Below are 24,279 nucleotides of genomic sequence, written 5' to 3' on the forward strand. Positions count from 1 at the left end.
AAAAATTAAAATAACGTAATGCTTGTTATTTCCAAAACACTAATGGGTATAAATATTAATGAAGCCTCACAACATCCTTTTGAGCTAGGTGATAAACATTATTATGATAAATATACCTCTAAAAATTGAACACTGTCATAACTATCATCAGTAATACAGCTCAGACTGTAGTCATGATATTTATTGCTTAATTGAAATGGATTTACCAGGCCTAGAAATAGGCTTAAATAAATCTATTTTCTTTATATGGCAATAAATATAGTTCAAATTTATTTTTTTCATTCTCACCCAATGTTATTTTCAGGAACACTGAAAGTGTTTAGTGATGTCATGATAAATTGAGCACAGATAGAATATTTCTGTCATAAAATAATGCTACCTGTTTTATTGATTATTTAATTTTTGGTGTGTGTTGTAAATTATTCGTTTTTGAAAGGGCCATTTTGAAGTAAAAAGCTTATGTTTATGGTTTTCCATATCCTCTTTTTAATGTGAATACAGTTTCGAATTGTTGTTCATAAATCAGGACTCCTTTATTGGAAAGCTGCACAATATAAGGGCAGTGTTCACTTATATCAAAGGCTGCTGGCTAAAATTATTTTTCGAACATTTTCAAGCCTAAAGCACTGTAATTTCATATACTTGTGAGAAATAGTTAGTTATTAAGATAAATAATGGATTAGGATAAAGCACTTACCAAACAAAAAGAAGAAAAGGACTCAATCCAAATGTTGTTTATATTAGTTAAAATATTTCTGTTATTACATCTGTGCATGTGTGTATCTTCAGGCAGAGTATCTCCTGTTTTCTCAGTTCATCAGCAGTATGAATGTGGTTGTGAATGAAGGATGAGCTGTATCACTGCAGTCATCCAGTGCTTTTCTAAAAGGCAAAAGAAAAGCTATTAAACTTATTAATGAATAGGCCAGCTACTCAACAAATCTGATCATTTGCTAAATTTTCAGGAAAGCAACAACTTTAGTTACTTCCCATATAACAAATTTTATTAATACCATTCAGCTAACCTTTAATATTTCAATGAAATGCTCACAGCTTCTGAAAATGGTAGCATTTTTATGTGTGTGCCTGTGTGGGCTGTCAGTGAGGTTGTTCTGGGGTGTCAGGGCTGAAGGTGGGGGCCACCTTTCTCTCTCCTTCTTCTTACAAATCCTGTTTTGAGTGATATTATTTTAAAAGCCAAGATTAGCAGTGTGATAACCTGGTTTGCTAATTTCTGTTTAACCTCTTTGTGGTAGAACAGCAGTGCTCCAGCTATATTTACATAACTAAAGCTAAGGCCTGTGTGTCCAGAAATGTTGCTTTAAAAAGAATGTGTTAACAGCATAAGAGAGGTTAATTATTGTGGGTTATAGTTTACTTTGGATTTGAAGTTGAAGCAGCAGCTATTGCTTGACAATACTTAAAGGCAATATTTTATTTTAAAAGGAGCTTGTTGCGATAATTTTTAATTATGAATCTGGTCTTTGTGAAAGACAGCCTATCTTTCCCAATCTCAAACCCACCATGAGCAAATTCCCTCACCTGCTGTTTTCAACAAGACAGACAAAACAGAACTTTCAAAGGCATCAGACAAGGTTGATTCAAAAACATTTCCACACTCCCATTTGCTTTTCTGTCCAATCCAGAAAAGTCTGTCAAAGGCAGGAGATGAGCTCTTAACTTTCATTGAATAAACTAAAGCTGCTAACCCTCAGCAGCTGGGAGGTTTTTCCTACCAATGAATCCCAGCACAGGCAGAAGCAGCAATATCTCTGTCAGAGGTACCAACGTGTGTCATGTGTTGGTGTCAGTAATTGTTTCAGGCTAATTAATATTTGATATCTGCAGTGGCACAGAGAGAGAGGGAAGTTTGCCACACAGCTCTCAGGGGATCCCTGGGTTTTCAAAACTCTATTACAGAGCTGTGCAAACATTGCCTTCTCAGGTGTCCTCAGTGTGCCTTCAGCAGCAGGGCCCTTTGGATGCCAAACCTTCTCTTCTTCTTTACAGAATTAAAACTTCTAACTCTAGGAGGGTGGATACCCACTCTAATTGAGCAAACATGTCATCAAATGGGGAGAGAATATTTGTTCTTCTACCAATTTCTGTCCCGTTGTTTGTTTAGAATAGAAATTTTTGGACACAGTTACAGGCCAGTGGAGAAATAATTGCTGACAAGTTGAATCCTAGAGCTTTCTTTTGAGGGAGAAACTAAAGAAATTAAATTAATGTTGCAAAATTTCAGGGCAAATTTTACACTAACACAGGGGAAGAGAACGGGTCAAACTTATTGTTTATTTTGGTTTGGGGGGACCCACATAGTTCATTTGAAATCCTGACAAAGTTCCAGCAGAAACTGTATTCCTTTATGTAGACTGAATGGTTCTTTGCTTTTTGACAGCAATTCTTCTGCTTTGGAACAGCTTGATTTAATGAGGAAAAAAAATAGTTTAAACAAGAAGTTAGAGGGAGTTAGGAACTCAAATATATTGTAGGGACATTTTGGCACTTAGGATCCTTGAGGCATGGGTTCTTATTTAAAATTAGGGGTGTGGCATTGTAACTCAGCAGAAACTGAGGGGGGGAAAATGGAATGAAAAGGCACATCCCAAGTCTGCATACTTTGTTTTCCACTCTTAGTAAAAGGGAAAGGACAGGCACTGAGTGTCAGCAAGGAGGAACAGCTGATTGTATCTATTATCCATGGAAAATATGTTTGCACCTATAAAATACAAAGAGTGGGTACTCTCCTCGTGCTCAGCAGGTATCCTTGGAGTGGGATCATCTCCACATTGAAGGAACCTGGTCTATAGAAGGTGTTCCTGCCCACAGCAGAGAGGTTGGAACTAGATGATCCTCCAGCCCAAACCATTCCATTATTTATCATTGGCAGCCACTGTGGTGACTTAGGGGCTGCAGCTCTTCCATGGCCAACAATAAAACCTCACTGGATAACAGATTTTTGGCTCTATCCCTCCCTGCTTTTGGGGATATCTGTGCTTCTGAAATGATGATCTGGGAGCATTCATAAAGCACAATATGAGGTGTTTGCCTGAGCTGGGAAGCAAAACTCAGCACAACATCCATCCCCACATTCCAGCTCTGCTGCTGCCTGCTCCCTGCATAGCAGTGGTTTTGGGAAAACTGCACCAAACCCCAATTTCAGTCTCCATTCTCTCCACTCCAGGGACTGTTTAGTCTGATCACTGCAACAAACCTGAAATGCAGAGCATTAAAAACAGAGTCTGCTGATTTCAGTTGCTGAGCTTTAACTGCTTTCCTATTAAAAACAATGGATTAAACCCTTGCTGTTCTCCTAATAATGCAGATAAATTGAATTAGAACTAAACCTGAAGCCTCCTGAATTGAGCTGGGAGACTTCAACAGAAATTGCACAAAAATGACTGAGTGCAAAATTGTTTTTAAGACTAGGTTGGACAGCCTTGCTTATGCAGCAAAGGCCAATAAACTGTATCCTGCACTTATTCACAGGCACAGATACACATCAGCAAACTGCAAAGGAAATCCACAGTTCCAGGGAAGACTAGAGGAGCATCCAAACTCAGAAATAATTAGCCTGTCATGCAAAAGTACATAGGTGCATTATGTATCAGCTATCAGCAGTCTTCCTCTGTAAATATTTTCTTTAGTAAATGAGATTTTCATCAAGCAGGGAAGGAAAAAAAAAGCCTCAAGGCAAAACACTGTGATACAAAAATAAACAAATTTTCTTAGCTTGCATAAGGCTATATTTCTCATTCTGCTTCCTTTTCTGAGTGTATGGATGAGCTAACTTGAACAAATTGGTAGGGGTTAATGTCTTAATAAGATCCAAAAAAATGTCTTAAGAACAAATTGCAATTTGTTTTTGATTAAAGCCTTCATAACATAATGTACAAGGTCTCCTAAACAGTCAAAATCAGATGGACAGCATTAAAATAATCACAGTTTTCTTTCTTTTCTTTCTTGTGTATGGGAATTTATCTTAGTGAAATGTGGGGTAACTTTAAGAGGAATGAAATTAATACCAGTATGAAAATTATTGAAAAAAAATAAAATATAACAAATAATTAGATTCATTGCAACATATAGAGGTTTCAGAATTACATTAGAGATGAGTTCCTGCTTCTTAGCATTAATTTTCTTCCTAACTTTTTAGGGACAATGAACATCCTGGTTTGTGCTGGATTGTAATGAGTATAGGTGGTTGTTTTAAAATGTTAAGGAAAGAAATATATTAGGAGTAGCATACAAAATGAGAAAACAACAGTGATTTTAAAAGCTTCAGAAGGCAAAACTAGAATGAATTTAATTCTGGTGTCTCTGCAGAAACATATGAAGCAGTCTATAATCTAATTCTTCTGGTTTCTATTCCTTTTTGTTTTTTTTAAGTTTTAATCACTGAAATAGTAAAAAAATATATATTTAGTGCCCTCTTCTGGAAAAACAGCTCTTGCTATGCAGGGCATTCCGATGAAGTTCCTGTACTCAGAAATGCAAATCTTCTGACGTGGATGTTCTCCTCTTTAGCTGAGTTACATCCCAAATCCAAGGAGTGAGTGGCTCTCTGTGTTTACCCTAAACAAGTGCCTTTTATCCCTTTAACTGCCTGCAGAGCTCTGCTTTTACCAGCTTGATGTTAAAACCAATAATTAATGTTCCTCCTTGGGCAGCTAATGACCCAGATTTGAAAATGGAATCTTCTATTCTTTTTTCTTCTATTCTCTGCTCAAAAGAAGCTCATTCTTGAAAAGGGAAGAGGAATCACAGGCCTTCAATCATGTCTTTAAATGCCTGAGTCCTCATATTTCTGTGTGCAGGAGTGATGCTGCTGATGGCAGGGCTGTGGAGGGCTCTGCAGCAAGAAAGGAGCAGGGCAGGCTCTATGCTCCTTCCTCTCCCCTTTGCTTTCCAAAGATGCTTTTCCTCACCACAGACCATTTACCCCATGGAAGTTGCCCACAGCATCACAAAGGGAACACAGAAAATGTCTTTCCTGCCTTCTGTGTGATTTCAGTTTGTTTTTTCCTGTCAGAATATAGAATTGTCTCCTGCAGTGAATTAGATCTGTGTGTACATTGAGGTACAGCTCTGAGTCTTCTGATCTCATATGGAACTGGAAAATGAATCTCTCACTGAAGGGGGAGAGGATTTTTGACCAAGGTTCCTAGCATACATCTCAGTATTTTCATTTCTGTTGCATCCACTTCACTGCTTTTAAACTGTTGCTCTCTAATGCTTTCGGACAGACTCATATTTCTGGTCTCAGATTCTTTTCTTTGAGCCTTCTAAAAGTGCCCTGAGCCTAGGACCAACTATAAAAATTTCAATGTCAGTACAAACTTCTTTGTAGTATTCACATTCTCAGCTGCTACAGTAGAAAAAGCAATTTTACATCTTAAGAGTAAATTTTAATAGAAAGAACATGTGCTGTGGTTCTGTAGTTGCTAATTTCTACCTCTAAAATGAATGATTTAAAAATGAATAAATTCATTACATATACTCAGCATTCAGCACTTTTTCATAGTTTGGTTCTCACATAATTGCTATAAAGCTTTACGATTTGCATTGTAAACTTCACAAAAAAGAGGCTTTTAGAATATATCCAGGGCTTTTAGAATATTTCCAGAGTCAGTGTCCATACAGCTCAAGAAATGTTTGTTTGAAAGAAGGCATTATCCAATGTTTCATTAAAAGCTGTATTAAGCATTCATTTCTCATGCTGTCCTTCAGCCCTCAGACACAACAAAGGTGAGAGTGAATGTGGATGTGAACCCTCGAAACTCCCACCTGCATCAGCTAACCCAGGCTGCCTCTATAAAATGTATAATTCAGGGTGTAATTCTAAAACTAAAATAACCATCAAAGGCTGCTGAGAGGAATCCTAACCCACCCAAGCTTTTGGCACCATTGTCTGGGGAAAGGGAGCTGCTGCATGAGTTTGTAGGTGCGAGAAGGGGAAACGCTTGTAAAGAATGACAGGAGGGGTCAGCAGCAGGGACATCCCTCAAGGCAGACAGCTGCAAAGGGAGGCACTCCAGGTTGCCAAGTGCAAGAGCCCAGGAAGGTATTTTGGGAAAGGAAGTCTGTAAATCAGATAACTCTTGTCTTGTCTGAGTTGGCTTTGGGCCACTGAGCCAGGGAAGTGAGCTGGATGGACTTTGGGATTATTATGATCCCAAATGTTCCTAAAGAATCACAGTTGTGTGTTTCTGTGGGCGTGATTGTATGGTGCTGAAGGTGTTTTATATTTCTTGCATTTAGGGTAATTACTATGTCCTTCTAAATATTTTATTTAGCCTCAGGCTACTTTTGTACTCATAATACATAATAATGTTACTTCATCTTTTATTTCTGTTCCTTAGACATATTGTTTGGTGTGTTAGAATCACAACTGCGTACTAGATGATTTCATTCTCATTTCCGAGTTCTGAATAGAGGGTGGGAGGGGAAACCTGGGCATTTATATGATAAAAGTTTGTTGCCATTACAGTACAAGGGTTCCACATTGCTAGAGTTTTGTACCTCCTTGATGTTTCTTATAGGCAGCTCCTCCAGGCACTGACTCTTCCTTGTCCTCACAGCAGCCAACTGACTCCAGTTCCCCTTAACCAACCAATCCACTCTTTTATAACACTGTTCATTGGCTACAGCTGTGGCCTGTTAAAATCAGGCCTGCTCCTAATCTTTAATAATTAACCCAGCTGCAACTCTTTAGGGGATAAGATTACTTTCTATATTACCTTTATTTACTTATATTCTATCCCCCTACAAAAGTTTAAAAAGATAACAAAAAATGAGCTGATTATTGATAATGTTGATTCCTATTTCTTTGTAACTTCACGGCAGCTACCTCCCAATAACCTGAGCACCAACAAGTGCACAAAGGTTGGTGCAAAAGTCCTGCAGAAAGCTTTGCAGCCCCCATTTCATTTACCAGTTAAAAACATAGCTGTTGTCCTTTAATGCAGTGACTGCAGGGCTTTGTGGTGCCAGGGCAGCGCTGTGAGGGACAGGTGGCTCTGGAGCAAAAGGAGCCTTTTGTAATTGCTTGGCAGGGCAGAGCTGCATCAGAGAGCAGCAGCAGTTGGCAGATTGGATTAACACTCTCTGAGGGGTGAGAGCTGGCACACGAGCTGCCTCTTAATACCTGTGGCCTAACTTGCTGCTGGAGCTGCGTTTGCAACAAAAAGAGCATCCACTCCACCCTGCTGCTGTCACAAAGTCATAAATCCTCAAGCTGGCCTCAAAATTCCCTTTTGGTGCTGGCAGCAGTATAAAGCCCTCAAAAGTGTCATTTGAAAACTAATCTTTTAACAAAGAATTATTATGATGAAACAACTGAGATAGATAATCAGTCTGTGGGAGGTGAATTAGCAGCATGCTCTTACAGCATGGCAGTCCATACATTGCTGTGGTAGATGTTGCTATCACTCTTTATTTATGGTTGATTTGCAAACTTGAGACAATATTATTTGCCAAGGAATAATTCCTTGGCTTTGATGTTTAGACCTTTAGTTTGGTGCTTGGAAAATCAGTTTCTAATCCCAGCCCAGCCTCTGGATGTTTGTGGGAGAGATTTGCATATTAACCATGTGTGCTGCCTGTGGTGCATGACCCTGCCACAATCAGCTTCAGCTTGGTTAGAAATGCTTCCAAAACGCAAGTGGCAGGAATGTGCTGTCCCTCCCTGATGTCACCTTGATGTGAGATTGTGCTCCAAGGAAGCCTCTCTGGTGTGGGTGGCAAGGCATTCACAGCTCTGCATGGCTGGAGAGATGTCCTGGTTGTCCTTTAAACAACAAAGACAATGATTTAATTTTCAGTTTTAAGATATTAAATGATTAAAGATTTGCAAAATAGAGACATGTCCTGATGATACACTGTCTCTTGTATTATTGCCTTCTTCCAAATCAAATGCTGAGGTTTCTTCCTGGCTCTGGAGACACCCAATTGCTGATTTCCTACATGGAAATGAGAGGAATGATGCTCACTGATGCTCAGTGGTGTGCCTGAGGTGAGCACAGACCTGCTGGCTCTCTCTGAGGCACTGACAGGTCAGTGCTGGCTGTGTCACCCCACCCAGCTACACTGCTGGGTCAGGATCCTTTCCCCCTATTTGCAAGAAAAAGCTTTAATTCCCTTAACAACTCTAATACTTGCATTCCCCAAGTCTGTATCTTCCCCCTTTTGCAAAAATGTTAAATCAATTCCTCTGGAATACAGAGACAATTGTAGCACAGGCAACCAGTTGCCAAATTCTCTGTATGTTGATTGTTTCAGAGACCCCTTCTCACTGCCTTTCCTGCTCAAACCCATTTCCCCCCATCTCTGCCCTCCCCTGAGCTCCCCAGACTGTCCTGGAGTGTCCCAGCAGTGCCAGAGTGCCCTTTCTGTGGCTGTGAGCACATCCCACATGAGGCTGATCAGCTGGATACAGCACAGCAGGCAAGGGCATCCCAAATCAGGTGTTTGATGACAGCTGTGGGGTATTGGCTGCCAACTGAAGCAATGCTCAGGAAATGCTCCTTGGTAGCATTTCATTATGGGGTTTCTAATTTATTGGAAGCACAAAGAGAAATGGGCAGAGTTCCTTAGAGGGCTGTGCAAGCAGGCTGACACACAGCATGAGACTCTGCTGGAGGAGTGATAAAATGTAAAGGGATAATTCAATGCAGGGACAAAAGAGAATATGCTGTCTCAGAAGAAAGCAAAATAGGTCAGTATCACAATGAATCTGAAAGGTGAGAATGTTGGAGACACCTCAAATTATACAGCTTTATTGATTTGTTTTGTTCTTGCAAGCAATCAAGATTCAGTGAGTGCAGGGTACAACATACCAGTATGGATTTTGGTAGTTTTTCTTTTTTTTTATTGCAGTGACACAAAAAGAAAAGATAGCATGATGTTTCTGAGAGAATCTAATTCCAAGCTGGTTACTATGGAGTGCCTATTAGCAATAAAATAAAATCCTTTGCAAAAATAGTTGGGGTGAGGAGAGCACTGCTGACCATTCTGTCTGCACAGAGGGAAAAAAAGAAAAGAGAATTAACCAACCATGCCTCAGACAGATGTAACCCCTTGTGCTCTAAATCGCAAACAGAGGGGAGAATAAAAGCACAAAAATTGAACAAAACATTATACAGAAGTTGGTAGTCAAGTGCAGGAATGGATTTTTCATCTTTTTGGAGGGCCAGTTCAACATGTCATGGCAAAAGAAGGATTTCTTCTCAACAGAACAGAAGGGTTCAGTGAAAGAAATGGTATCATAAAGAATTTTGATCAAGGCGAATGATGTTGACACATTAAGTGAAAATTCAGTTTTTAATGTTGACTTTCATCAAAGATACAGATTATTCTGCAAACAGGTACAGTGACCTGCTTTAATCCTCCCCAGACTACCATAAGAGATTATGGCAGTGAGGTATTTTAGTCAAAAACTATCCTCTCCGGAAGATCTGATGAACAACACAGTTACCCTGTGAAGCGAACATCAGATTTTCTTATTGGTGGCTGACAGTAGAAGAATCCATGTGACACTGTGGTATCCTTTACACACATGATGTGTCCATGCAGAAGAAGGAAACTCAGCCCTTGGCTGATGTTTGCTTGGTATTTTCCTCCTGAACTTGTTTTCCCCTCCCTTTCATGACACTGTGAGAAAACAAGGTACAGGATACATGAGCTGTTTGCCAATGTATAGCCGCAGCCTTCCTGCATTCTACTTTATTCCTTTTCCCTGTTAATCTGTCAGCTTCAGAGCCTGGTTAAATATCACAGACACTAAAGGCCAAATGGCAAATCATCTTTTACCTGCATATTTTGCATCACAGTGTTAGTTACCGTTTAAGGGCGCCAGGACCATTTTGAAAGGTGGAATATGTAATTATGTCAAATGCTTGGGATTATTCAATTGGCTTGACATTCATATGTGCACTTGGGGATTTGTCTGCTCATATAAGTAGGAAAATGGGCTGTGTAATCTATTTCCAGCAAATGTCTTTTTAGAGACTCTTTGTGGGAAACCCTTTAAATGAATCTGGCAGTTCCTGTTTCACCAGCCACTTGTGATATATTTTTACTGTCTTACTGCACAGTGTAAAAGCAGAGAGATTCTTGAGACAACCAGGCTCTGTTAAGAATCCTGAGGGGATCTATTATTTGTTGATATACTTTATTGGTACAGAATAAAAAATGAGTCATTTTACTCAGATAAATCCTGGGTGCTTTATGATTAATCACATTAAAATATATTCTTGCTATTTTCAGGCTTTAGCAAACTGTTGTACATTTTTCTTTCTGATGACTATTTGGTATGTTCAGTTTTATTTGGGAGGGCTGGGATGTATTTTTGGTGTGGTTCCTGAAAAAGAAAGACACTAAACACTGAAAAATTTGTATTTAGCCTTGCAAGCTGCAAACAGCTGCACTTCTGCTCTGCCCTGTGCTGGTCCCTTGTGAGCTCTAACTTTTATGGGATTTTTTTGTGAGTTTTCTGGGCAATTCTTTAATGTAAATAACACTACTGTACAAAGGGCCAGGGGCTCAATGGAGCCATTTAGAAAATGGATGTAAAGCATGTTTTATTCCTGTATTTATCAAGTGAGTAACAATAATGAGCTCATGGCAGCCAGTCCGCCTGGGTTCAATCCCAGATCCATGAGCTGTTTTATACACTGGGTGGTGAGATCCTAAATCAGCTCTTTTGGTAGCGAAGCCTGCTGGAAGATGAGTGGATTGGGCTGGTTTGGGGAGCCTTCTTCCAAGGGCTTTTCCCCCCTTTCTTTGTTTGTAAACCTCCTTAAAATGAGGTGCCTCTTCTTTGTATTGATTCAGCATCTTATCATGCAAACATTAAAGAAAGCCTTCCATAAATGCTGATTATTGCTGATTCTAGCCTGGCATCAGCCCACAAAGTGAGACAGAAACCCACAGAGAGGAGATGGAAGTGTAAACTGAACCCTTTTTATTTTTCTGATGCTTGGGATAAACCCTCAGCAGGTAGTGCAATCTTTCATACCAGCCATAAGGTGCTGAGAACCCATTTCACAAATTTCTTGGATATATGTAACATATTTCTGCAGTTACTCTGGGGCAAATACAAGAGCTGTGGATTCTAATTTAAAGTATATGAAGAGTTGCAATGAATAAATGAGTCCAAATCCACTCTATGCTTAAATAACAGATAGTTTCTATTTCAGTAAGCCCTGCTGGACAAGGACCTGTGTCCTTACAGCACTTAAACCAGTGTTTCCAAGGAGACATTACCATTCACACCACATTTTGCTCTGTAGTGACAGAGCACAGAAATTGCTCCTTCCATTTTCTTTCTGTACCTTGTTGGAACCCCAGTTTCCCTGTTTCTTTGGAATTTGGTGGCCTGAGAGAGGCACATGTCCTTGCCTGCTTCTCCATGTGTTGCAGTGTTTCCATTTCTGCTCTCATCTGACCAGGTCCAGGTTCCCTCTGTTGGTTGCACAAAATTAGGTCAGTGGCTTCACGAAAAGGTGTTGTCACATGCAATTAGCCCTGCATTCTTCTGAATTTTAGGGAGATAATTGCCTTTCCAAGACTTCAGTGGAACAGATAGATCTGTCTCTCAGTCCCTGTATGATTTCAGTGTAAACATGCACATGTTGCAGAGCATAATTTAGATTGAAAGTAAACAAGATCTGTGCTGTGACCTGGGATGAGAAGCCCAGCAGGAGAGGGTTTCTGGCCCAATGGTTTTGTCATAATGACTTTCACAGCACTTGTTGGTGACAGCTGGCATGGGAGCTTCTGTGACCTGATTGTGGTGATACCCAGAGCCCTTCAGAGCACTCCCAAACCTGCTCTGACTCATGTGGGTGGGATGGTTTGACATACAGAGTCCACACAGCACAACAATTGCCAAAACCTCTGCTACCCCCAGATATGCCTCTCTGCTGAGAGGAGCTGTAAAGCTCCTGGAATCCAGCTAAAAATCAGAGCTGAGAGCATCAAATCAGTCAATGGCTTTTACCACACCCTTTTGATAGAAAAGGGGAACAAGGACTTTATACAGCTATTTTTGTTGGCCAAGCCTCAGCAGCAGACAGGATTAATGCAGTGAATATTGAATTTTAAGTACTCTCCATTCTCTGAGGCTTAGTTTGGATTTGGGAAGGATGCTCCTCTCTCCCCTACACTTTTCCCTGCTGTAGGATTTGCCTATTGCTAAGTGAACAGTCAAATTCATCTTGATCCCAGCAGAAATTTTGTAGAGATATTAAGCAAGCACAGTCAGTCTCTCAAATAGTTAAGTTAACTTCATTTAATTTGCATGTCTAAGAGGAAAGCTGCCATTTAATTTCTCCGAAAGACATAAAGTGATTTTTCTCTTGGATTCTCCTCTGCTTAGTGCCATTGCTGGCAGAGTATTTTCCAAATAGGTTTGAAATAGTTGGGTTGAGAGGGATTTTTGAGCTTCATGTGCTTGTGACCTTAACAAGTGTAATGTTAATAATAAATGTCTGATCTTGAAATCTTTGCTCATACAAGTAGTTCTTTTTTACATGAGCAAACCTACACATTGTAAGGATTTATATGAGAATTTTTTTTTTTCCTCTGAGTGAATTCTGCCAGCTGCAAGCCTTTGGAGTCTGTATACTACAGCACAGCTGATGTGAGATATATGAGATATTTTAGAGTCTGGCCCAAGACCCAAGATGATGACAAATGACATTCAGAAAATAAAAGTGCTCTCTCAGTGTCCTGCAACTTTGTTTTCCTCAGTCCTAAGCTCTCCCAGCAAAGAGAATGTTTTGCCTCAGTCTCCATTAAAACCTCTAAGACAGCTCTGAGGTTCCCAGCAGGGCTGTAGGACTGTGCACCACATGCAAGGACATCGCCAGGTGTCCTGTTCAAAGCTCCCCTGGCTGCTTCTTTTCCCTCCAGCCTGCCACATTTTATGATTTTCTGCTGAAGGCATCTGTTCATACTCATTTTGGGGGGCTTGTTTCTCTGTTATCTGACAACACAGCAGGGTTTATAACCATGAACAACCATCCCAGACTCAGGTCAGAATTTATATATCTACATCATTTTCTCCAACCTACTGCCAGGATATTGGAAGACAAAAATGTCTCAATGTTTAATGACAATGTATTACCAGGTTTTTCAGATCTGTAGGGAGATTCAGTCTTCCAGTGCTTTCTCTTTAAGGAATTGTATCAGTTTTAGGACTTCATCAAAGCTGGAATAAACTCTAAGGCTGCATGCATCAGCCAGGTCTCAGGCATCAACATCAGAAGATTCAAGAGCTCTTTGGTATGATTGGGTGAGGATGAGAAAATGGAAATTTATTTGACATCATCTGACACAGGTGGATCTAAAAAGGACACTTGTACTAAAATAAATGCTGGCTTGTGGGGAATTCACTTGAATTCCAAGAACTTCCCTGATACCAACGCACCAGAGAATCACCTTGTGTGAAGAGTTCTTATGGACCTGAATGCTGAAAGGAGATAGGAATTGGGGATGTGCTCTCATGGTGTCCTTGCAATGCAGGGAGTGAATTGCACAGGCAGGAAGGAAATCACATCAATCAGCATCAGTTTCTGCATTTCATAGGTAGAAATCCAGTGCTGTCACCTCTGTGCCTGTTTTTCAGGGAGCTCATGCAGGAGTATAAGGATTCAGTGTTTGGTTTCAAAGAGAGAAGTTTGATTTGATATTTGCAGGGTGCTGTGCCTTGTGCTTATTGATGTGCCTCATGTTTATCTGCCTCTTCCCTGAGAGCCCAGAAGCTGCAGGGCTGTTCTGGACAAACCCTGCAGGTTTGCCCTCCAGAGGGGCAGGGAGTGAGTGATGCTTGCTTGTGATACTGCTGATGTGCTTGGCATGGCCCCTGCCTGGGCTCCCAGCACCATCCAGGACATCTCATGGTTTTTTGGCATAAGCATTAAATAAATAAATAAGTAAATAAATAAATAAATAAATTATATATATATATATATATATATACACTTATGCAAAACAAGAGTAGCCTAGGAAAAAATAACTTTGATCAAACTTGTTTGGTGAAGCAAGTATTCAAGAAATTTCTCCTTTGTTCTCTGGGACAGGATACTTTCTGAGAGCTGCTGGACAGCAAAAATAGTTTAAAGATTTAAGTAAAAGGCAAATGGAATTTGGATTTCTAGGAGATTTATTTATTTAGTTGCATATAGTAACAGGACAGAATTTCAAAAAGTGATGCCCTGTATGAATTTGTATAAAATTATTCATATTTAAACCTTTCACACTGATGTCCTGACTCCTGATCGCTGTAAAGGACTGCTGTCACCAGTGGAGAATCACCACCTCTTAAATCACTGGCATTGACTCTGCTGTTATTATTGACTATTTAGAAAACAAGTAATAAACTGTCCCTTGTGAGATGAGCTGCTGTGCAAGCTGCCCAGCTCCTCCCCAAGGTCCACAGAGCACAGACTGATATGAAGATGCAACTTAGCAGGTCATACAAACATGAGGCCAACTCTATGCCTTGACTGAATACAGTTTTATTTCCTGACTGACAGGGGCCTGACAACCCTCTCTGATATCACCAGCACCACTCCCTGCTTTATTTATGTGGAAAAAAGCAACAAAACCCCCATGCCTTGTGTCTGGTTATAATGATGGAGAATGTCCCCAGCTGACCAAGGTGTCCTCATTAATGGCTGTTCTGAATTTAGCCCTTGCAGATGCTGTGTGCCCCCAGTTTAATCAAAGACCTGGTGGCCATGGCAACGACACCGAGCATCTGGGTGTGTGAGCTCTGCCAAACTCCATCACAAAGTGCAGGGTGGGAAACACAACAGCTCCAAGTGCATTCATGCATTGTTCTTTTCTACTACACATTTTGAAGTGGTTAGGAGAGCTTCTCAGGCACAAATGTTAGACTGTTTTTGCAAAAAAAAGAGCTCTGTTAACACAGGTGGCAGTTACTAATCTCTTTTTTTTTTGTTTTGTTTTGTCTTTTTCTTAATTCTGTTTTGCAGGTGTATCAGCATTCATATACAGCATATTATGTCCTCAGCAAAATACCTCATGGGTAAGCAATTTTTCAATGTCTTCATTTAAAAACTCAGCCATTAAGAATCCTGCAAAACAATGTGCATGGTGACAAATGGCTGCCTGTGACAGCCCTCTGCAAAGGCCTGGCTTTCAGCTGCAGCCTCCACTGAGCTGTGTGCTGTGTGTGCAAAAGATGGGGAGGTCTGGAAACAGAAATACTCAGCTTCCCCAGAGAGTTAGACTACATGAATTTCACATTCCAGATTTCAGGGGTTTTGTCTGGAATATAGATGTGGTGGTGTCTGGCTGAGAGCCATGGCTGGCCACTCACCAGAGCACTGGAGAGGAGCAGGCTCTGGGGAGACCTCGCTGCAGCCTCTCAGTGCCTGAAGGGGCCTGGAGTGGGCTGGAGAGGGACTTGTCTACAAGGGCATAGAGTGCTAGGACAAGGTTCACACTGAAAAAGAGCAGGTTTAGACTGAATATTGGGAATAATTTCCTTCCTCTGAATGTTGTGCAGCCTAGCCCAGAAGAGTGGTGGCTGCTCCATCCCTGGGAGTGTTCAAAGTAAGTTTGGGTGAGGCTTTGAGCCACCTGGTCTGGTGGAAAGTGTCCATGGCCAGGGCAGGGGGTTTGAAATTGAATGATTTTAAGGACCCTTGCAACCCAAACTATTCAATCATTCTGTGATTCTTTAGCTTTGATTAGTTGCAGTTTGTTTCCATGTATGGTTGGAACATGAAAATTAGAAGATTTCTCACCATCAACCCTGTTAAAGCTGTAGTGTTGATGTGACACACTCCAGACTTCTTCAGCCTCTTCCCTTTCACAATCTGCTCTTTGTTTTTTGCTTTCTTTTTGGGGGGGGGAGGGAGTAGATTTGTGTGTGTATGTGTGTGATTTTTTAAATTTGTTTTTGTTTTGGTTTGTTTCAGTTTGTTTTGTTTTGTTTTGTGTAGGTTGCTTGGTAGGTTGGTTGGTTGGTTGAGCTGGCTTTTTTCTGGGAATTTCCTCAATATGCTTAGTTTTTGAAAACTCCATCTCTCTGGCAATATATCTGAGTAGTAGCTTGTGGGCTGAAAGTGTTCAGCAACAGGATGAAGCCACAGCAGGAGCACATAAGCTTTGTGTCTGCAGCAAACCTGGCTAAGAGCAAGAAAGGCTTGACTGACAGCGCAGTTCTATTCCAGACAAAACAAAGGTGGAAAAAATAGAAGTATCATGCATAGCATGTATTAGAAATGCTAAAAAATAGCAACACAGTGGTCCCAGAAGTTTTCTGCTGCTGCATGATCTTTCTTTGTCCTTGTTCCCCCCAAGCTCCAACTCTGCTGTGCACCCACCTGGGGCTCCCCTTGCTCTCTGTGTTTGGTTGGGCAGTGGTGCAGGGAACTGAAGGGTTGGATATGTCAGAGGAGAAGTCCCCAGCATAAAGGGCAAATCTGGAAAGTGAGAGCACACCAGAGGCCACACAGGTGTGTCAGGCATTGGTGTCCCCACAGCCTGATGTGGTGGTCATGGATCAGGAGTCCACGAGATGAAGAAGGGCTGGAAGGATCACTGAGTCTCCTGTTGGTAAAGGGGTGGTTTGCAGAGTTTAGGCTTTTAGGCATTATAAACTACATTGTGCAGTGGATATTTCATTGACCTTCCAGGTGATGATGGTGCACGTGAGTGGTGGACAGGGCAGCACTCTGCCATTTCCATGGAACATGGGCATTTATCCTTCCTGTGGAGTCCTGTGTATATTTTAGGGTGGTGCATGAACAAAGAGGGTCCAATATGAATTTTCTTCATCATTCACATCCTTCACTAAAATAAGGGAAAGAAAACTTAGTTTCTTCAGATCTAGGAGGCAAGCAGTGAATGTGATGTAACAGGCGGTGAAATACATCAGCTGACAGTAGAACCTCTGTTGGATGAAGGGAGAAAAACCTCTTCATCACCTATTTAACATTTAACATAGGACTATTGCTCTGATGGATATCTGTGGATGAAGGTTGCTGAGGGCAGGGCACAGCACAAGGTTCAGTTCAGTTTGACATTCCACCTTCTTTGGTGATGATGAATTTGCCATCCACAAGCAACCATCCTTGTCCTCCACCTATCAATAGCAGGAGTGACAAAATTCTGCACTGAGCAATGACCCCTTTGCTGTTTTTACAAACTGTTTTCGGTTTTTCCTCCTCTGCAAGCAGGCACAGCTTTCACCCTATTGGTGTGTGGCCCTTGGCATCTCTCCAGCTCAGTGGCCAAGGCAGTGAGAGCTGGGGAGCAAACTCAGTCCCCTGCACAGTGTCCCTCCTGGAAACTGGCCGTGACAGTGTCCCTTTCCCTGTGCTGCCTCTCTCTGTCCTGTTCCCCATCCTCAGCTATGATATCGAAGGCCAGGCAATTTAGAATTTGCACCCACTCATGCCCTTGCTACTCCCCTGCTGAGGCTAACTAATAAGAAAGCCAATTAACCTAATCTCTGGCATCACTTTTTAAATAACATGCCATTAATCTGCCAGCATAAATTGGTTTTTAAAGGGAATTTTCTAATTATTTTTGCCACGTTCTGCATGCTCTCCAGATTCAGGCTGTGCCTGAAGTCAAAAGAAGCTCATACCAATGTTTTCCACATTTCATTTTGAGCTCTCAATGAGTTTGACAAACCAATTTTGGAATGTCCACAGTACCTACGTTCCCAAATGGTATTTTATACAGCACTGCAGCATCTTTCCACAAGAGCTGTTGCCAAAGTAAACTCCTCACACTGGCTCTGTATAGGACAACTAACAGATGTCACTGACACAGACTCAAAGGATCTGATTTAAAATTAAAACAAGCCCGAGGTAGCAGAAAGAGATCACACGAATTTAGTACATCCCTTCTGTTATTTCAGCTTTCTCACAGCCTCTTGGTAAATTGGAGGTAACACCCACCACTGCTTTTGATATAAAGTTTTCAATAGTCAATCTGAATTTTATTTCTATATCTTTTATTGTAAAGAAAGCAAGCAAGAAGTGCTGGATGGCTGGAGAGTCACTGCTCCACTCACGGCACACCCCACTTACAAGTTGGGTAAAGCATATATACTGTTTTAGAATTTTATTTCTATATTTCTATTTTATTTCTTTATTTCTAACTTTAGAATTTTATTTCTATTTCTTTTATTGTAAACAAAGCAATCAAGCAGCTCTGGGTGGCCAGGGAGTCACCGCTCCACTCAGGGCACACACCACTTACAAGTTGGGCAAAGTATATATACTGGTTTTCAACCTACAAAGCATTTTCCAATGTGCTTGGTTAGTCCAAATCAGCAAATATCAATAAGATGGCATCAGCAATTTTCATAATCTTTCCAGGTGGTAGTTAGATTCCTGTCCTTGTGGTCATCTGGAGGGAGGCCTTACACTGGTGTCTGCTGCATGATTTTGTCAAGTGCATCAAGCTTTATGTTATACATAAGCATTTAGTTGTTTTGTTACAATATCTCTTAGCTTTACCACAGCTTCCTATATTTTATTTTAAGCACCAGTCATCTTGCTACCTCATCTCTTTCACTCCTCTATACTTCTTTTATTTCAATGCTTTATTTGGTGTGGTGGTGTTTGCAGGACAAGGGAAGAGATGAGAATCTTGACTCCATGTTTCAGAAGCCTGATTCATTATTTTATGATATATATTATATTAAAAGACAATTATATATTAGAACTACAGTAAAAGAATAGAGGAAAGGGAAAGGGAAAGGGAAAGGGAAAGGGAAAGGGAAAGGGAAAGGGAAAGGGAAAGGGAAAGGGAAAGGGAAAGGGAAAGGAAAGGAAAGGAAAGGAAAGGAAAGGAAAGGAAAGGAAAGGAAAGGAAAGGAAAGGAAAGGAAAGGAAAGGAAAGGAAAGGAAAGGAAAGGAAAGGAAAGGAAAGGAAAGGAAAGGAAAGGAAGAAAGGAAAGATAATAAAATCTGGTGACTGTTCACAGTCTCGACACAGGTGTCTGTCATTGGTCATCAAGTAAAAACAATTTCACATGCTGGGTAAACAATTCTCCAAATCACATTCCAAAGCAGCAAAACATGGGGAAGCTGAAGCTTCTCAGGAGAAAAGATCCTGCCAAAAGGATTTTCCATAAAATAAGTCTGTGACAATTTGGCTATTTGGTCAGAAAGTTTCAAAACCTTCCATTGTATCTATTTTCGAGACAGCAGATATAAGCATTTGCTGATTCCATTGCCAAAATTGACACGAATCACAAAAAAAAATTTTTACTCTTTAGCTCATTTGCCTTCTGCTTTCAGTGGCTTGTGGTTTGCTTGGGGGCTGAGACCCGCAGTCCACATGTTTCTGGGTGATATGAGCAGGGTTTGTGTTCAATTCCTCATTCCTCTTGTCCCTGGCTCTGCTCCTGCTGCTGTCCCAAAATCGCGCTGCTGGCTCCGGGTGCCACCTAGTGGAACCATCCCTGTGTTCCTGGGATGAGCATTGTGACAGTGGTCACAGGGGGTCTTGGATGAGGGAAGAGACGAAAATGTTAACTCCATGTTCAGAAGGCTTGATTTATTATTTTATGATATATATATATTACATTATACTAAAAAGAAATAAAAGGTTCATCTCAGAAGCTAGCTAGCTAAGAATAGAATGGAAAAGAATGATAACAAAAGGCAGCTGTCTCAGACTCTGAGATAGCTTGGTCTTGATTGGTCATTAATTATAAACATCTAAGATGGGCCAATCACAGATCCACCTGTTGCATTTCACAGCAGCAGATAACCATTGTTTACATTTTGTTTCTGAGGCCTCTCAGCTTCTCAGAAGGTAAAAAAATCTTAAGAAAGGATTTTCACAAAAAGATGTCTATGACAGAGCATCTCTGTCCTGCCCCACCTGCTCCCCTCTGCTGCTGTTCAGATGCAGCTCCTGAGAGCTGCTTCCAGATGTCCCCATTATAAATGTTTTTGCAAGGCTCTTCTCGTAACCCCACAGCTGCACTATCAGAATTGCAGTTGCCAACTGCTTGTAATTTATAGATACTGAGATCCAGATGCAGGTCCAGATGTGGAACAAGGAGCTCTCCTGCAAGGTGCTGGGGAAATGTGGCACTCCAGCACCATATACAGATATTTCCTAATATTATTTAAATATTAGTTATTATTATTAATTTTATGGATTAAAGTTATTTCTATTTTATTAATTAAAATTATTTATATTTTATTAATAAAAGTTATTTTATTGATTGAAGTTAATAATAATAATTTTTTCATATTAGTCATTTACTAATATTATTTTTTATTTAATTAATATTTTTTTTCCTAATTTTGGAAAATAAAAATATAGCCATACAGGCAACAACCTACTTAGGAAAGCTAGGCACTGAAAATTGTGCCTTGTGAAAATTCACTCCAATATGAATTATCTTAATCAATCACATCCTTCACTGAAATAAGAGGAAAAAAAACTTCAGAGTTTTTATGGTCAGGCTGGGACTGAGCAGGGTGTTTTCCTAACCCAGCTGCAGGATTTCCCTCAGCAGTATTAAGGTGTTTTCCCACCAGTGCATGCTGCTGGACCACTGGCGTGATGTGGCTCTGCAGGTCCTAAGCAAGAGCTAATTTTGAATAGGATATCCAAGGGGTGCTTCTGTATTTAATCTCTTGCTGTGGCCAGCAGAAATGTTACACTTTTTTATAGCTGTTTTTGCATTCCACCAAATAAAGCCCAGCATAAAACATGGTTTTTTTTCAGACCTCCCAGCACCCACTCAGTTCCTCATGAGCCATTTTCCTCTGGACACAGCCAAGAGTCAGGGATTGGTGCTGACCCCTTGTAGGAGCTCTCAGCACATCCAGCTGGGACTTGTCAGTGGGAGCTTCCAAATGTTCTTACCAGGATCAGGGAGAAAATCAGCAGTTTTTCCCACTCCTCACTGATTTTGCATTTGAGAAAGAGGGAATTGAGTTACTCCTAAGCAGAATCCAAATTTCTTACTGGATTTATTTGCTGGCATTAGAGGAACATGGCAAACACAAACAGGAGCTGAGCTCAGCTCCTCCTGCCTGCACTGCCAGGGATTTCACAGGTCTGGAAAATCCTGCACGAGTGCCCCATGCTGAGCCCCAGTAACTTCAAGAGAAGTCCCAGGAGTGGAGTGAGTGCACAAAACGTGCAGGAGATCCACAGAAGTGATAACAGGGAGAGGAACTGAGCCAGTGCTTCACTGTGAGTAAATTTTCAAAGTGCTGTCTATAGATCTCTGTGCAGAGCTCCCACTGTTCTTCCTACCTCCTTTTTTATTTTTTTTTCATAGGCCACTGGCAGGAAAGAAATGGACTTTAAAGTTAATTAAAGAAAACCTAATCAGTTTTTTATGTATCCTATTGTACGCTTCAAAAGACAAGAAGTTTACCCTTGCACGTGTTCCCATTTCCATGTTCACAGTAAAAAGAAATTGTGATTCATTATTTAAAATCATACATAAAAGAACTTCAGGGAACTGAATTTACTTCAGAAACCTGCCCATTTGATCAAGTCTGCTCTATTTTATTTCCACCTGGCCTGTTAGTCTGTAGCATTAAATAATCCTGTGCCTAAGTGTCCCCATCTGCAAAGCAAGAAGCGAAATTATACCTACCCAATGGATGCGAAATGTGATACTTGTTGTACAGACTGATGCACAATTTCACTGTATTTATAAACTTGCACCAGTGCCCACATTTTATTTTAAGAGGAAAAAGTAGAATATTTAATAAAACCCGTTTTCAGCTAATTAAATTTTACTTAGAGCAGATGCATATTTTCCCCCAAGAATGATCTGTAGAGGTTGAAATAAAATCTTTATGAAAAGGTATGTAAAACTAAATGAAAATGTGAAATTTGTTAAATAAGTAAAAAAATATATTCTGTAGTTCATGGAGAACCTGCTTTGTCTACTCCTTCTCTCTCCTCCCTCTCTAACAATTATCATTGTATAGATTTTATCACATTTTGAGATAGTTTATACAGTTAATTAGGGCACTTCTGCACAGTGTGGAGGCTTTTATGCCTCGCTATAAATAAGAACATCCTCATGATGTCAGATGCTTTTTCAGTTGCATTTTGACAACAGAAAACTTGGAATGGTTACATTTGGTAGCTTGATGGTGGAGCTTGACCTTACATCCTCTGATGGACAGGAATTTTTCATCTGAGTTTGCTGGCACTTGGCTCAAGCCCTGATGGAGCTGTTTGGCTTCTTGCTTTTTATAATCTCCGGAATTAAACACTCTGTAAATCACTGGAACAGTGGTCAAATCACACACCAGCTTTCTGCCTATGAACACATTTTGGGCCTCTTTGAAAAGAAAGAGCCAGCATTTCATTAGGCAAAGCTGCTATTTGAGCATCACTCAGCTCCAAGCTGTTGAAAGGTTGAAAGCAGCTCAGCCTGGGAGGCAGCTCAGGAAGGACTCTTGGCTGTGCTGGTGGGAGGAAATCCACTTCAGCAGCTCAACACCACATCATTGCCCCAGGGGATTTGCTGCTTGCTCACCCATGCAGGTCACTGCACAGTTTTGGGGGGTTTTTTTATTAATGTGAAATGTTCCTTTCTTGTGTAGGCAAAGCAATTCCTACCACACACTTCTTTCTTCCAGAATCAGTTGTGATGTGGGTGGACACCTTAGAAACCATGTATAGTGATAATAATAAGGAACGGTCCCCTGAGGGGAGGATTTGATATTAAGAATTAGAGTAATGGCTAAAAAAAAAGAAAAAAGCCAAGAAACTTGGTTAATTAATAGTTAGACACAAATGTTAGCACTTTAGCAGAGAAAAGCCCAGCAACCAACCTCCTTATGTTACGGAAAAGGTCAAGAGCTTATGGCTCATCAAAAAAGAATAAAAAAGGAAAAAAGGTTTGAAGCAAACTCTCCCATTGTGATTTTCTGAGACAGCACCCTCTTAAAATGTAGGCAGGGCTCCTACTAAAGTCTAAATAGTGAACAAAAATGTTCTTTACTGGTGAGAAATATATCTGCAGATGGAAATGTTTTCATGCCTCAGGATGAATGAGCCCCCTCTGGACCCCAGGCTGTGGTCAGCCCAAAGCACAGTCACTGCTGGGCGGCTCCAGCACCAAAAATCAGCACCAAAAATCAACTCCTTGCCATGGATATTCCTCCTCTTTCACACTCAGTAAGGTTGAGTTAGTGCAGAGTTTTGACAGAAAAAGGAAACAAAGGTGGATGAAAGGGAATTTATAAGATGATGGTGCACAGCAGTGACTAACCACAGCCTGTACAGTTGCTGCTTCCATGAATCACTTTCCCAGGAATAAAATTGTAGGTGGATTTTCACAGTGGGAATCAGGAATTTTTGTTTGCATTTTTGCCCTGATGTTCAAGGTGCTGGATGGAGTTTCCACTGGGATACAAACTAGAAACACAGGTATCCCCAGGGAGCTGGTTTTGCTCCACTGCTGTGGGAAAGCAGAGCCACCCTGCAGGGTGAGCATGGGTTATTCCTTGCTGTGGCTGGATGATAAACTTTCAGCCCATTAAACACTGTGCTGTTTAATTACACAGGACGAATAATGTTATCTTAAAAAAATTAGACTTGATTTGTTTGTGGCCATGTGAAAAAAGTCAGTTTTGAGGACCCAAACCTGTCAGATTTTGGGCATTTCATCCTGTTGTGGGATTTAATGGGTCCTGAGCTCAGATCACTTAGTGAGGGCTATATAGGGACCTGTGCCATCCACTGAGTACTGGACACGGCCCCACCTCTGAGAAATATGTGGCCATCCATGCCACAGCTCTTGTGCACCCACCATGTCCTGGGGCTCCCTGTTCTTTTTATTGGTGCTGTGACCCTTCCTCAGGTAATCACTAACCAAATTTAGTAGTCTAAAAAATGCCCTGTTATCTCAAAATGGGTATCCTGAACCCCTATGTAGCTCAAAACATATGGGGAACAAGGGTATGGGGATATTTTGGAAAGCAAGAGAGGACCTCTGGGTGGAAAATGGATGCTGCAGCCAGAATTTTCCTTGGCACAGTGACCACTGAGAAAATCTCTTTGTGGCAAAGGTGTAAAATACCTGGCTGATAGCCCAGACTGTGTCACTCCAGCCCTGATGCCTCTTCACCCCTTACCCTGACATTTACTGAATGCTCCAGTAGAAATTTGAGGAGATAAGAAAAATAGAAAAAGAATAGAATAGAATAGAATAGAATAGAATAGAATAGAATAGAATAGAATAGAATAGAATAAGAGAGAAATAGAATAGAAATATTTTGCATA

General features: G+C 40.7%; 1 protein-coding gene across 5 annotated transcripts in view; it reads left to right on the forward strand.

Annotated features, from left to right (window-relative positions):
- The window catches only part of DPP6 (dipeptidyl peptidase like 6), a 572,065-nt gene that overhangs the window by 433,003 nt on the left and 114,783 nt on the right, over positions 1–24,279 (forward strand). For all 5 annotated transcript variants that reach the window (XM_074550874.1, XM_074550925.1, XM_005480421.4 and 2 more), the window contains exon 6: positions 15,006–15,058. In XM_074550874.1, the coding sequence (XP_074406975.1) occupies positions 15,006–15,058 (53 nt within the window). The remainder of the gene's footprint in view (positions 1–15,005; positions 15,059–24,279) is intronic.

Source organism: Zonotrichia albicollis, chromosome 1 (genome assembly GCF_047830755.1).
Source record: "Zonotrichia albicollis isolate bZonAlb1 chromosome 1, bZonAlb1.hap1, whole genome shotgun sequence".
Classification (NCBI taxonomy): domain Eukaryota; kingdom Metazoa; phylum Chordata; class Aves; order Passeriformes; family Passerellidae; genus Zonotrichia; species Zonotrichia albicollis.